Source organism: Neomonachus schauinslandi, chromosome 13 (genome assembly GCF_002201575.2).
Source record: "Neomonachus schauinslandi chromosome 13, ASM220157v2, whole genome shotgun sequence".
NCBI lineage: Eukaryota > Metazoa > Chordata > Mammalia > Carnivora > Phocidae > Neomonachus > Neomonachus schauinslandi.
In genome coordinates this window covers 81,863,845-81,878,756 of record NC_058415.1, presented here as the reverse complement: position 1 = coordinate 81,878,756, position 14,912 = coordinate 81,863,845, and the positions used below count along the sequence as shown (strand labels likewise).

The 14,912-nt window shown below is 37.6% G+C and overlaps 2 protein-coding genes across 5 annotated transcripts in view; both read right to left on the bottom strand.

Moving 5' to 3' along the window:
* RABGAP1 (RAB GTPase activating protein 1) overlaps positions 1 to 14,912 on the bottom strand; it is a 155,411-nt gene that overhangs the window by 58,127 nt on the left and 82,372 nt on the right. The gene's annotated exons all lie outside the window — the stretch shown is intronic.
* GPR21 (G protein-coupled receptor 21) lies at positions 5,466 to 7,489 on the bottom strand. The gene is made up of 2 exons (XM_021691693.1): positions 7,402 to 7,489; positions 5,466 to 6,961 (listed from the first exon to the last, which is right to left on the bottom strand). Exon 2 carries the CDS (start codon positions 6,567 to 6,569, stop codon positions 5,520 to 5,522), a length of 1,050 nt encoding a protein of 349 aa, XP_021547368.1. The 5' UTR covers positions 6,570 to 6,961; positions 7,402 to 7,489; the 3' UTR covers positions 5,466 to 5,519.

Here is a 14,912-nt window from a genome sequence, read left to right as displayed (position 1 = left end):
AATATCTGATTATAAAAAAAATATATATATCTGATTATACTTTAAATCTCAAGAACTCTTTCTTATTCTCTTTCTGTTCATTTTTTTTTTATGGCATCCTATTCTCTTTTAATGGGTGCAAAAGCTTCTCTGAAAATATATTTTGGAAAATATACTGGATTTACTTTTAAAAGTTTTGTGACTTGCACTGTTTCTATGTCCTCTGATTTTTGTTTGTTTTGGGCCTATGTATTATGTGAGATGCCTTTCTCAAAAAACCAGTGATCTTTGGCTAACTGTAAAAGAGGAGTAAACACGCTAATTGAAAGCTCTGTATGCACAGTGGGATTTGTTGACTAACAGGCATCAACTTAAAGTGAATTGGGCAGGCATTATGACGGTTTGGGAGCCCTCAAATATCAGTCCCCAGACTGGACTCCTCTTATCTCCTGCTTATTAGATTTAAGGCTGGCTGAGAGCATTTTGGGAGCACAGAGGGACAAGAAAACTGATTATTTAAAATATGCAGACTTTTCTAGAAGAAAGGAATCATGTGATCCTTCTTTATAACCCTGCCAGTTAGCTGCGATGACTGGGATATAGTAGAGATTGCTGCATAAGGGCTTCTTGACTGTTTCTTAAACTTTCCCTAAAGCCACTGTTATTGTGTAATAGAATTATCCACACCTTCCAAGCAGTATCATCTAAAGCACATCCCTCTGAATACATGACTGACAGCATGTTAAGAAAAGAAGACAAAACTAGAACAGTGGTTAAGACTGAACGACAAAGCAAAACCACAGAATTAGTCACCAAGCTAGGCTATACCTCCTCTTTCCTGTGACTGATTTTTACGGGCTACCTTATCTGGATTCAGAGTCAAGAAGGTGATGTGATCCAAATACATATTCCTTATCCAGGCTGGGAGAAACTGACAGTTTGACAGCACTGCCTGAAGTTCCCTTGGCCCAGGCTACCGGGTTTCCAGGAGTAAAGTTACCTGGCATACAAAGAACTGCACATTCCCACACTAGTCTCCTGGTACTACAAAGATACCTTTTATCATTTAGAGTCAAGAATAGCCTTGAGCAAAAAGAAGACTGCTTATAGGCTCTGGCCCACCTTTTGAACATCACTGTTCTATAATCACCAGAAGTAATAATAATAGTGACTAGATGTAAATAAGAAATAAGAAAGAATAAATAATAATAAATAATAATTAAATAAAAAATAAGAAAGAATCATTAATTCCGTAAAGTTGACCAGAACTCCTGCTCTGAGCCAGGTCCCATGTTAGATTTTAGGGATAAAGATATGAAGAGACACTACACTGTTCCTGCCTTTAGAGACTTTACAGACAAGTAAAGGAAGTAAATGAAAACTGTTTTATGTTGAATTTAATGCTACTGTCATTTTAGAAAGGTGAGGGTTTATCATGCCTCTCTTCCCAAATTTGGGATTGCTAAAAAGCATGGAATTGCTAACCCCGCACTGAGCTTCTAAGACCTTAATGTGGGGGGGACACCAAATCATTATGTAGGGCTTCCTTAGATGTGAAACCATGGTAGATACAAATAATAGTACTTGTTTTTATTGCAAAGCACTTCATGTATTACAAAGTATTTTTACACCCATATCTAATTCAATTGTCAAAGTAACCCTATGAGGGATGAGATTATCTCCTTTTATAGAAGAAATTAAGTGCTTAGAGAAGTGATTTGCCCTTACAAAACTAGTTAATTTGAAACAGAAACCTAGATTTTTTTATTCTCAGTTCAAAGTTCATTTTAATCATATCATGGCGCCCTCGTCACCCAAATTTTGAAGAAAAGCCTAATGACTCATTTGCAGCTATAAGAAATGTCTAGAATAATGCCAAGATGTGCAAAATGTTAATAATATGTACATTTAATATAAAATAATTAGGTTTCCTTCAACCTGAAATGGAAAAATTATACAAAAACACAGAGAACGATTTGTGAAGACTTTAAAAAATCATAAATGCCACAATTCTCCCATCCTTAATCTTCCCATAATCTGCTCATATAACAATAAATTCTGGTTTGCCAATAATTTATTTCACAAGTCTTCTATGATACAAAAACACAAAGCGAAATTAAAACATTTCCTACAAAGCCACTGTGCAGATTTTTGAATCAAACCTGAAAGGCTGAGGAAACACTCCCAGAAACCACTCTACCATCTGGGAACTTGTAACCCTGTTGCTTTAATTTCAAGTTCAAAGAGTGGACAATGCATTTATAGTACAAAAATTCAAGTTTTCCCAATCCTTAAAATACTGAGACCATTATTCAAGTAAAAAGGAAAAGCCCTTAAAAAGGCTCAAAAAGAAATTCATCAAGCAATAACGCTTAAAGAAAACCCTTTCCAAAATGGAATTTGGGAGTCGGTAGATCCGTGAACAATTTAAATATCCTTTCTGGTGTAAGACAGTTCTTTCATTAAAGTAGACCACTTGTCCTTTTGTAACTGCTTTTCTGTTCTAAGAGGAAAAAAACCACATCTTCTCTGAAATCACTGTATAAAAACGTACAACTAATTTACAAATATAATAATTAGTATTGTCTTATTTGAACATTTACTATGAAATAATTTCAACACAATCACCAAAAGCTTATGCTTCCTCTGATATCAGTCATATACCATATATAGTTAAATGCACTGTCTTGCCAAAGCCCAAGGTAACTGAATCTAAAAATATATATATTTTTTCATTCTGAACTAGCCAGATTGGTATTTAAACCAAACGTCATCAAATGCACTAAACATGCCAGGATGAAAAGGTTATTTAAATACAAACTGTCCAGATGTATCACATAGAATATGCTCCTAGCCACCGATGATTGAATGATTATATCCAGGCTCATCCCCTCTCCCCCAACATGCACAAACATAAGAAAATAAAAATTAAAAAACAGTAAAGACAATGAATGTGAGAAAAGAACTGATAAGTGGAAGAAAACACAGACTTTCTATAGTCCAATGAAGACAAGATAAACTGGAAAGACATCTGATATTAAACAAGTATCAGCTGGGGGAGTGGGGGAATTTTTCTTTAAAATTATTATACGTACTTAGTTTCTACTTTAGTTTTAGGTTGAGACATTGACAGAGATTTTAATGTGAAAAAAATATTTCTAATAACATCTAAATTTGGTACTAGGACAAAAAAATGTAAAAATCTGTTAACAAAAGCTCTTATTAAAAGAGTTATCTTTTGAGTCATTAAAAGATCAGCTTGATTAGCCCACTTCCAGAGAATCAAACAGATATTTTCTCTTTTCCATAAAATTTCCGTAAGATCTTTCCCAAAGAGTTTTCTCTTTTCTCACAAGATGGAACTCCACTGCAGGAAAAAATTAAAAGGGCTCAGAACCCCCAAACCTAAAAATCCACCGATTTAACATCAGTTTTCTACAAAAAATAATCTTTAAGATTCTAATCTTTGCTAAACTAAAACTCACAAGCAAACTGCAAATCTGAACAGGTTACATTCCCCAACATGTATGAAAAGGGAATTTTGGTTCTTTTAGATCCATGCCATGTAAATAAAGGAGAAATGTACAGAACCATTTTTCAGAATCCAAGGGAAAAGGTTTTCCAATTCAAATGGCAATTTAACAGAGCCACTCATTGTTAAAATAACTTGCAATTTCAATGAGTTCTAAATATTTAAACAGCTTGGAATCAAATTTTCTAATAGTAAATATAAAGAGCAAGCAAGTTTTGGGGAAGAATTCAGAATCTGAAATTTCAATGTTTATGTAATACTGATTCACTTAAAATTAAGCAGTTGAAGTAGAACACACATTTGAGGTTAAAATCAAACTGATATCTAAAACCTAAAATCCTAAGAATGCTGCCCTTTATTTTAAAAGGAGGCAGTAGGTTTTCTAATATATGACAAAAAACCCAAAGCCTATCTCCCTGTTTTATAAATATCCATGTCCTTTCTTGGATTCAAAACTTCACTTTAACCCATTTCCCTTGGGTTTCTTCCATCTCACTGAATACCATTGTTGTATTAAGATTATAACATCTAGCCAAAGGCAGAGAGATCACATAAGTCCTCCTGAAGACTTCCAAAACATTAAAACCAGTTGAAAAGCAGAGGAAATACTCTCATGCTTGGAGCTGCTGGGAAATCCTTCTCTCCTTTTAGAAAAATAAACTTCTTGTTCTAAAGATAATCACTTGAAGAAAACATCACTAGTACATGCAAATACACAGCACTATCGATAATTCTACAGAGTAACAGTAATAACATCCTACAGATTTTGCTAGTACTTTGACTTAAAAAAAAGAAAGACTAAGTAAAGAACTGTTATATCAAAGGATTTCTTTTTCCAGAAAGATTTTTTTTTTTTCTCATTCTCCTTCTCTCATTCAAATGTGCATTCCTTAACACTAAAAAAGATTGCTTTTAAAAACAATTAGATGCTACTTTGTTGATGCCATTTAACCACAAAGATAACATCTCAATCACCTTCTATTTTATAAATGTATTAGTTAAATATACAGTATATTTTCTCATTCAGTTGCTTAGGACACCTTTCTCCCAGATAGTCTTATATTTCAAAAGTCTCTGGATAAAAAAAAGAGAAGACTAAAGATTTACTTTTATATGTTTTCACCATTATAAAAAAAATGGCAGCAATTAACCTATCATTTGTTTTTCAGCTTATTAAAACACACTTTGCTGTAAAGAGTAATCTAAATTCAAATATTGTCAATACACACATACACAAAGGCATGGGCAAAAATACTACCACACAATCACTTTCTATGCACACAGTTCTTTAGATCTCCATGAAGCATGGCACAGAGAGCAGCTCAACTTTTCATAAAAATTATATGATTTGACTGCACTTTTGCTTCATTTATGGTGCACTGCAAAATTTTAAAATTAGTGTTTAGGTGTTCACATTATTCACTGTACTGAGAATTCTCTCATGAGAATAAGACATAAAACGTAAAACATTTGGCTTTCTAAATGACAGTGCTGAAACTTGCAGCACAGTTTTACTTTGGCATATATAAAGAAAAATTTTATATCCTGTTAATTCATCACTGGTTTTTAATATTCCCCATTAAAATAATTCAATTGCATATGCAGCCCAAACAGTTGGAAAGAACCCAGAAAAGCGACAAGAAAACAACTTTTTAAAAATGCTGACGCTTTTCACACCCAGGTTCAGTCATGCCCGCTGAAGAGAGGTGTTAGATATGGCTTTATTTATTTTAAATCTTAAAAATGTAGTCATTTCCATGACATTACAAAAACTGGAACGAAGAGCAATTTATCTTCACAGTCCTGATTCTCCTGATGCCAAAACACTTTTTAGAAAATAATTTCTGCAAACTTAGAAGGTATTTTCGACGGATCATTTGTTTGCTATTGCTTAGAGTCTAATTATTTTGTCCCAGATTTCCTAGTGAACTAGGAATACAGAGATAAAAAGGAAAAACACACACACCCACACACACACACCCCACAGTGACTCAGTGTCTGAACCACTTCAGATATGACATCCATTAAGGGGGTCTTTGCTCCTAACTGTGTAAGGGTCCTTAGCTATGGTCTGACTTGCACAAGAAGTACACATGGCCCCTGAGAGGCGCTTTAGTCCCCTTTGGAAGACACTGTTGGAGAGACTATAAATGACACAGTTGCAGAAACTGTTACTAATAGCAAGCCAGGTGGTCAAGAAGGAGGCGAAGCGGTTGCTGTGGCCAGTGGAGCTCTCCAATAAGAAGTAGATGATGTATGGCAACCAGAGGATGTAAAATACACTAGTAATTCGGAACAGGACCATGGCATAGCGCTTATCGGGACAGGTCTGTACCTCCCCAGTCTCCCCACTCTGGCTGCTGAAGCGGGCTTGCCTTTCGCTGATCTCCTTTGTGTGCTGTTGGCAGATGCGGAAGATGTTGAAATAGGTGAAGCACACAATAAGGGCTGCCGGGGCATACAACATCACCACGATGAAGAGGGTGAAGTAGGGGTCGGTGTGCCAGGACTCTGCACACCACTGAAACACATCTCCATGATATCCAGGTTTGCCCCAGTGGAAAAAGGAAGGCAGGAAGACCAGGGTGGAATATAGCCAAATCAGGAAAATACAAACACGTAGTCTCCAAGGCGTAACCAGGGTATTATAGGTTAAAGGTTTAGTGATGGCAATATATCTATCGATGCTGATACAGGCCAGAGAGGCCATGGAGACACTCTTCAGAACAGATACTACAAAACCGAATACCTGGCAAGTCAAAGACTCCTCCACTGGAAGGGGGTAGTGGAGGAGTGATAAAGAAGGGACCAGGCAGCTGACCCCAACCAACAGGTCAGCATATGCCATAGTCTGAATAAAATAACTTGTAGTATGATGGTTCAACAAAGGTGCACAGTGAAATACAAAAATCACAATGATGTTGCCAGAAATAATCAATACAGTGAGAAAGACAATAATCAATACTTCCAAAAGGCAAAAATCGACAGTTTCCAAATTGCCAAATGTCAAGAGGCAAAAAGGGTGGCTGCTCTGATTACCATCCAAGGTAGAGTTCATCTTGAGCTCGGGAGTGATCTCTCACTTCATGCTGCCGCTTGGCTGCTGCCAACAGTTCAGAGGAGCAGCTGCAGTCATTGCGGTCAGCTGTGTGGGTCTGTAATAATGCCAGACGAGCCTTAGTCCCCAAGCTCCTGATGCTGCTCTGGTGCACTGCCTGCAGTACAATTCCCCTTTAAATCCTTCTTGGAATAGGGAGAACCAGCAGCAGTTGTCTGGCCAGTCCCAGATGCGGCCATAGTACCAGGTTTACCATACACATAGCACCAAGGGAGTAAGGCAAACTCTGGGTACAATGTCTTCAGGCCAATGAGGGTAGGGGGTAGGGGCAGAAGAGAAGGGAGGAAGATTAGGAGCTTCAGCAGGAGTTGTAATGAGGCTCCTCTGAACAGCTGATAGAAGAAAAGGAGAGAGCATTTTACATTTTGCATCCAATGCCCTGATCAAAGAACCTGGCTAGCTCAGGCTGGTATCAACCCTCCCACTCCATCCCACCCCACCCGGTACAACCATTCATGGCTACTCTCAACGGCACCCCACATAACTGGTCCTGACTCTACAGAGGAGGAGCAACAACAGCAAGCTTTCATGATCAACATAAAACAAAATCAATTGCAAGCCAGATCAATCTAACCCCATTTCCTTTCATTTGAGCCTTTTGGGGGAAGAAAAGGAATCTGCTTATAGCATTTCCAAAAATATTTTACCATAACTACCACTAATAAAATTACTTAAGATAATTTATTTTCTTCACTGATTCCAATGTAATATTTTGCCTCTTTGAAAACATTACAACAGAATTTATCTGTCTAGCTCGATTTCAGAGTGTTACCTGTAATTCTGCATGCTGCAATCCAAACAAAAGCCACAAAACATCCTTAACAGAAAGCCTTGCAGTGCAGGAATGTGCCTCAGCCCCGTTTACTGCAGAACTGAGACACAGAGGGAGGGGATAAAGGAGGAGGAGGGGAAAGAGGGAGAAGAGGGGGCTTGGGAAAAGGAAGAAATGGGGGAGGGGAAAGAAAACGCCTATGCGCACACACCCTTCGGCATCTTTAGCAGCTCATTAGAATTCATCGCCAGAGAAGTGGTCCCTGATTTCCCGACTGCACAGTGGGGGAATAACTTAATATGCCTGCAGTGCAGTGTTTGAAAGCTGTTTCCTCGTCTGTCTGGAATCCCCCTTTTAGTCGATGAGCAAAATTTAGACTGCTAGTAAGGACAAGGGGTTGTAACCGGGACAGAATGCCAGCCAGGAATTAGGCTGAAACAAAAGCCAAAGGGGTAATGGTGAGAGGAAATTCCAATTTTCTTATAGCATTTTCCTCAGGGACAAAGAGCAATGCTAAAGAATGAAAAGTGTGTTAACAGTGCAGTGTTAACTGAGGAATTCTAATTCAGTGACACAAGAAGTTCTAGCTAGAAGTCTAAATGTTCAGCATTAATTTTCTCTCACGATTCCCTGGATATTGGCTAATTTTAAGAAAGATGACAAAAATAACAAGCAAACTTAAAAATCAGTTTTTCAAGAGAAAAAATAAAGAAAACCTCACCCATTCTGAACACTGAGGAAACAGCATACAAGCACGCTGTTGCTGTATTCAGTGCTACCCTATAGTTTGGAGATGCCATTTCTTGCTTTTAGTTTACTGAGAATCAGTACACAAAAATACACACAAAAGGTGGACAAATATATATACCCATTTCCACTCAGGCTTTAAAACTGCAAGAAGTTTCCTGGTACAAATCAGCTTATGTATCTTAGAATAAACAATCTCATTTGTGCCTATTTAAAACAATGCAAGTTGGGATTATATTGTGGGATATATTATACTGTGTTGGGATTATATTCTGGCATTCTAGAAAGATGGCACACCTGGGCAAGGATACATGTTACGTGATCCAATTTTCATTTTTTGTTTCACACACATGCCTCCTCACTGCAAGCAAATGGTCCCCCATAATCAGAATTCAATTAATTATATCTTAAGAGCTAAAGCACTCCACTTATTATAGGAAGGCAACACTAAAAAACCTACTGAGCATAAGCTTGATAGCTATATTTGACAGATCTTACTGGAAAACATGGCTAAGTGTGGCATATAAAAAACCCATGGCACTGACCACCCAACTGGTCCAAATCTTGGTCTTACATTACTAAGCCTCTTACCCTCAGTTTCATCATCTGTTAAAATGAGGATCATACTCCCTATTTCACAGAGTTATTGCGAAATAAAGGAGACAGTGTATATATACAAAAGGCTTACCAATATTTAGCACATAGTGGGTATATAACTTTATTCCCTTTCTTCTCCTAGAACTAAAATACCCTTCGTAGGTAGTCTGTGTTTTTCTGCCAACCATGTTTGCACTGCTTGAGGATAGGGTCCTCTGATTCCTAAAATGCCTCTCTTATTGTGACTGCCCAGTTCTGAGGCACAACAGAATATCCAACAGTTATTTGGATATTTTGCTGTCACACGTTCCTCAAATACATTGAGGCTATACATACGTAAGGCAGTAAAAGTATCTATAAAGAACGAATGATGATATGGCATCAATTATTCCCTCTACACTAATAATTTCTCTGCCTATATCTCCAGCCCTGACTTCACTCCTGAGCATTCTTTCCCATTTACAATTTGCCTGCTAGCCAATACATCTTCCACCTGGATGTCCTGTAGACTTCACCCACAGCATGTCCAAAATAAAATACATTTTTCTCAACAAACTGGCCTCTTTTATCTTTTTCCAACACTTTTATTTTTCCCAGGCACTCAGTTAAGAAACTCAGGAATCATTCTGACCACTCTCTCCCCACTCAATGTACTACTCTTATTCACCAGGTTCCTGGGAATCTGTATCTACAGTGGCTCTCAATTCAGTTTTTAATACTTTAGGCCATCATTAAATATTGTCTGGGCTTTTAATCTTCATTTTTCAATCTATTCATTTCTGCCTAAACATCTAATAGTATATGCTTTATTATGGTATCCACAGCTCAATAAAAGTCAATGGCTCCCTAGTGCCTCTCCAATCTAATCTCCCTATTCCACACCGCCCGCCCCCCACACATCTTGCCCTCCAGACAAACCAGGTTACTCACTATTCTATAATCTGCCACACACTTTCTTTTTGAACTGTCATTGTTCGAGTGCTAATACTGAATGAAAAAAAATGATTTCTGAGAGTTATATTTCAATAAACAGAAATAACATTTACCAAAGTCAATAGTACAAGCTTTTCTAACTACTTGTGAAGTTTGTCATGTAACTTATTCTCCATTTCGGGTGTCTCATGTATAAAACTAGACAGTTATGCTGATTAAAAAAAAGACATTACACTGGTTAATAACTTGAAAGAATTAAAAATGTAATAAAAATACAAGCTGTTACATTACTATCACTAGTATAATAATAGTTCTTTCAACTTCATTTCTATTTTAATAAAATCACTTGGAGCTATGATCAAAATATTCATATAGGAAACCTAAAACAACAAAAAGCTTGAGAGCCACACTTTACCAAATCAGTCAAGAGTTAAGTGTTTTGTTTCAGATTAAAGAAAAACATTTTCTTCAGAAGAAAAACATTATTAAGGACATAAAGTGGCAATAAATCTATGTCCTCAACAAAAATCTATACAGGGGCGCCTGGGTGGCACAGCGTTAAGCCTCTGACTCTTGGTTTCTCGGCTCAGGTGGTGATCTGGGATATTGAGATTGAGCCTGGGGGTGTTACGCTCCCCTCTCAGCATGAAGTCTGCTTGGGACTCTCCCTCCTCCTCTGCTCCTCCCCCCTGCACTCTCTCTCTAAAATAAACACATAAATCTTTTTTTTTTAAGTTTTTAAAATTTATTTATTCAACAGAGAGATAAGAGAGCATAAGTAAGCAGAGCGGCAGGTAGAGGGAGCGGGAGAAGCAGGCTCCCCGCTGAGCCGGGAGCCTGACGCGGGGCTTGATCCCAGGACCCTGGGATCATGACCTGAGCCAAAGGCAGCCGCTTAACGACTGAGCCACCCAGGAGCCCCAAATACATAGATCTTACAAAAAAAATCTATACGGGTGCCTGGGTGGCTCAGGTCATGATCCTGGGGCCCTGGGATCGAGCCCCGCATCGGGCTCCCTGCTCAGCGGGAAGCCTGCTTCTCCCTCTTCCACTCTCCCTGCTTGTATTCCCTCTCTCACTGTCAAATAAATAAATAATATCTTTAAAAAAAAAATCTATATATACTTCCCTTTTTCTTTTTTTAAGTTTTTATTTAAATTCTAGTTAGTTTACAGTATAATATTAGTTTTAGGTGTACAATATAGTGACTCAACATTTCCATATAACATTTGGTGCTCATCACCTATTTAACCTATCCCCCTTCTTCCCTACTTCTAGTAACCATCAGTTTGTTCTCTATAGTTAAGAGTCTGTTTCCTGGGGCGCCTGGGTGGCTCAGTCATTAAGCGTCTGCCTTCAGCTCAGGTCATGATCCCCGGGTCCTGGGACTGAGCCCTACATCGGGCTCTCTGCTCAGCAGAGAGCATACTTCTCCCTCTCCTGCTCCTCTTGCTTGTACGCTCTGTCATATAAATAAATAAAATCTTAAAAAAAAAATAATGCAATCTCATGATATACTTTTGGCTTTTTATTTCTGTATGTGTATATATATATATCTATATATATATGATGGGAAGGAAAGACACTGAAAATCAACTCTACTTTTTAGTGGATCGTGGGTGGGATTACAAGCAATTTTTTATTTTATGTTTTTCTATATTTTATGAATTTCCCAATTTCTTTGTACAGTTGATCCTTGAACAACATGGGTTTAAACTGCACAGGTCCACTTATAAGTGAATTTTTTCAATAAATACTGCAGTACTATAAATGTATTTTCTCTTCTCCTTATGATTTAAATAACATTCTTTTCTCTAGCTTACTTTACTGTAAGAATACAGTATTTAATATGTATAACATACGTGCTAACCAACTGTTTATGTTATTGGTAAGGCCTCTAGTCAACAGTAGGCTATTAGTAGTAGAGTTTTGGGGGAGTCAAAAGTTTTATGTGGATTTTCAAATGTTGGGGGGGGGGGGTCGCTGCCCCTAAGCTGCATGCTGGTCAAGAGTCAAATGTACCATTTTTATAATCAGGTTTGAAAAAACATCGAGGGGCGCCTGGGTGGCTCAGTCGTTAAGCCTCTGCCTTCGGCTCAGGTCATGATCCCGGGGTCCTGGGATCGAGCCCCGCGTAGGGTTCCCTGCTCAGCGGGAAGCCTGCTTCTCCCTCTCCCACTCCCCCTGCTTGTGTTCCCTCTCTTGCTCTCTCTCTAATAAATAAATAAGATATTAAAAAAAAACCATCGAAAATAATATATAACATGTCTCTTTCGGTAAAGCCAACAAAAACTCTGGCCACGAGATGTCCTCCCAGAGCCACACTGAATGGATGATACCAGGTTTAAGTCACCTACTTCATGGGACTTCGTTTCACTGGTCCTTATGTCATCACAGCAACATTCTTTCAGATAGGCTTAGATGCTCAATTTAACTCAAAAGGGACCCTCAGAGCCCTGGTTAAAAACTCTTACAGAATGAGAATACAACTGGATGAACCATGTAAAATGGCCAATATTTAACCCTTTCATTTCTGGTTAAATAGTTTCTGATCTACAAAACTGGAAACTTTTTTTTTTTTTTAAGATTTTATTTATTTATTTGAGAGAGAGAATGAGAGAGAGAGAGAGAGCATGGGGGGGGGAGGGTGAGAGGGAGAAGCAGACTCCCCGCTGAGCAGGGAGCCCGATGCGGGACTCGATCCCAGGACTCCAGGATCATGACCTGAGCCGAAAGCAGTCGCTTAACCAACTGAGCCACCCAGGCGCCCAAAACTGGAAACTTCTATATGGTTCAACCTAAAACTAAAAAATGAAAGTGACAGAACTAAAAAGGAAATAAGGCAAAAAAGAGGAAACATGAAACAGAAAAGGGAAATGACTGCTCAAGTTGTATTTATTCTTCTCTCAACTTATTCAGTGGCTTAAATATTACAGAGGAGAAAGGATCAATCTCAGTTCTTCAAATTCCTAAGATTCACTTCTGGGCATTATCTACTACTTATTGTTCTGTAAAAATAAGCTTTAAATGTTGATTTATTTAATTAACATATTATTTAAATGCAGTTGATAGGGGTGTATTTGTACCAATGTCATTCCAAAACCAATCTGAGGTCCTTGACTCATCATCTTTTACTCTTCCCTCTCCCTCATCTCCCACATTCACTCAATCACCAAATGCCAAGTATTTCTGAAACTTCTCTCAAATAGTATCTTTCCCTATCTGTTTTGCCACTACTCCAATCCAAGTCACAATCATCTTTTGCCTAAATTACTAACAGGTTTTGCTTCAATTAATCTTACTCCATTCTAACTCAAGTAACTGGAATGACCATTCTAAAACTAATAATGATAATACAAATAATACCAATAACTAAGGAATAATTTATACTTACTATGGGCTAAAATTGTACCTAGTGTTTTCACACATTATCTAAGTTCATTTAACAGCTCTACAAATAAGGTACTATTGTCATCTCATTTTACAGATAAAGAAACAAAAGTCTAATGTAATTTATTGCCCAATGTTAATGGCTTAAATACAGTAGGAAGAAGGATTTGAATCAAGACAATCTGCCTTTAGACAATACTCTAATCCACTTTGCATAGTGCCTTCTAATGTTTCAATGACTTTCTATTGCTAAAAATCTCAAATATGCCTTATTTAAGCTTTCGAAGATCCAGCCCCTATCTACCTTTTCTGGCCTCATTTCATTCTGCATTTTTCCCACTACTTCTAACATCACACATGCCATGCAGCACCTTATCCCACCACAACAATCCCCTTCCCTCGATAATTTCTGAACAAGAGACCTTTTTGAATCCTTAGATTGAAAAGTTCTTGTCGCGTGCCACATGGCACTATTTTCTCTTCTATAACTCTTATATAATTTTATTAAATGGTTAGTTAATTGCTTATTTCCCTCATTAGACTATAGTCTCTCTCAAACCAGGGAGCAGATACATTTTATTCATGGGCATATCCATGAAACCTAGCACAGGGCTGACATAAAGTAGGCTTTCAAAGGTATTTACGGCTGACTAAACAACAAATGCCTAATAAAAACAACAGGCAATTCTGCTTTTAGATGGGAAGATGTTTCAAATAAAACCCTAGCATAATAACTGTTTAATTCACCTATTAGGTTGATGTATATGAAATTACCTATCTGTAGATCAAAAATTATCAAATATCAGATATTTTAATATGATCAAGCCTATTATGTTTCCAGTCTTATAATTCAGGAAACCTTTAGAACTCCCTGGACAGATACAACTTACAGCAACTCACTACAGGGGACAGGACATTACAGAGATGGGATATGGAGACCTGAAATGATTTTCACAAATAACAATTTGAGAAAAACTTGTCTTAGTCCATTCAGGTTGTTGTAACAAAAATACCAGACTGACTTATAAAAAACAGAAATTTAGCACAGTTCTGGAGGCTAGGAAGGCCAAAATTTAGGTGTTGGCAGATGTGGCGTACCATGAGGACCCATGGCCATCTACTGCTATGTCCTCATAAGGTAGAAGGGGCAATGTAGCGATCTGGAGTCTTTTTTTAAAAAGATACTAATTGCATTCTTGAGGATTGCTCTCTTTCAACCTACTAACCTCCCAAAGACCCACTTCCAAATACTACCAGGTTCTAGGGGTTAGGATTTCAACATGTAAATTTTAGGGGGACATAAACATTCAGTCTATAGCAGACCAACTACAGCAACTGCTATATGGGAGCACACAATATAGTTCTTAAAAGTGTACTCAAAACCTATTTTCCTATAGAATCAGATAGCAAGAGTACTCAATTGTGAAATCATGGGCTATTTTGGGGGGCAGGACTCAAACAGATTACATATCTAATTTTCTAGAATTTTCAAGCTTAAAGGACGATCATCCAATTACTTTAGCAATCTAATGTCAGAGAAGAGGAGGTGAATGGCCACAAGTGCAGAACTCATTTGAGTTCATAAGCTAACGGGAGAGCTGAAACCAGTACTCAGGCTTCCTAACTCTATGGTCAGTGCTCTTTTTGCTAAATTGACCCCCTTTTTGCTTGGTACCTATAGGCAGGTTATATGATTATATATTATTGAATCTTTTACTATTAACATATCTATTAAAGAGATAATTTTAATTAAAACCAAAAATCTGCATAATAATGACATTATAATTAGATATTTGAATTATTTTTCCAGACTGGTAAAATGTGGCTAGGCCTCTAGGACTTCC

What these genes read in the sequence shown, in the direction of transcription:
- GPR21 (XM_021691693.1), bottom strand. Translation starts at nt 6,569, where the DNA reads ATGAACTCTACCTTGGATGGTAATCAGAGCAGCCACCCTTTTTGCCTC.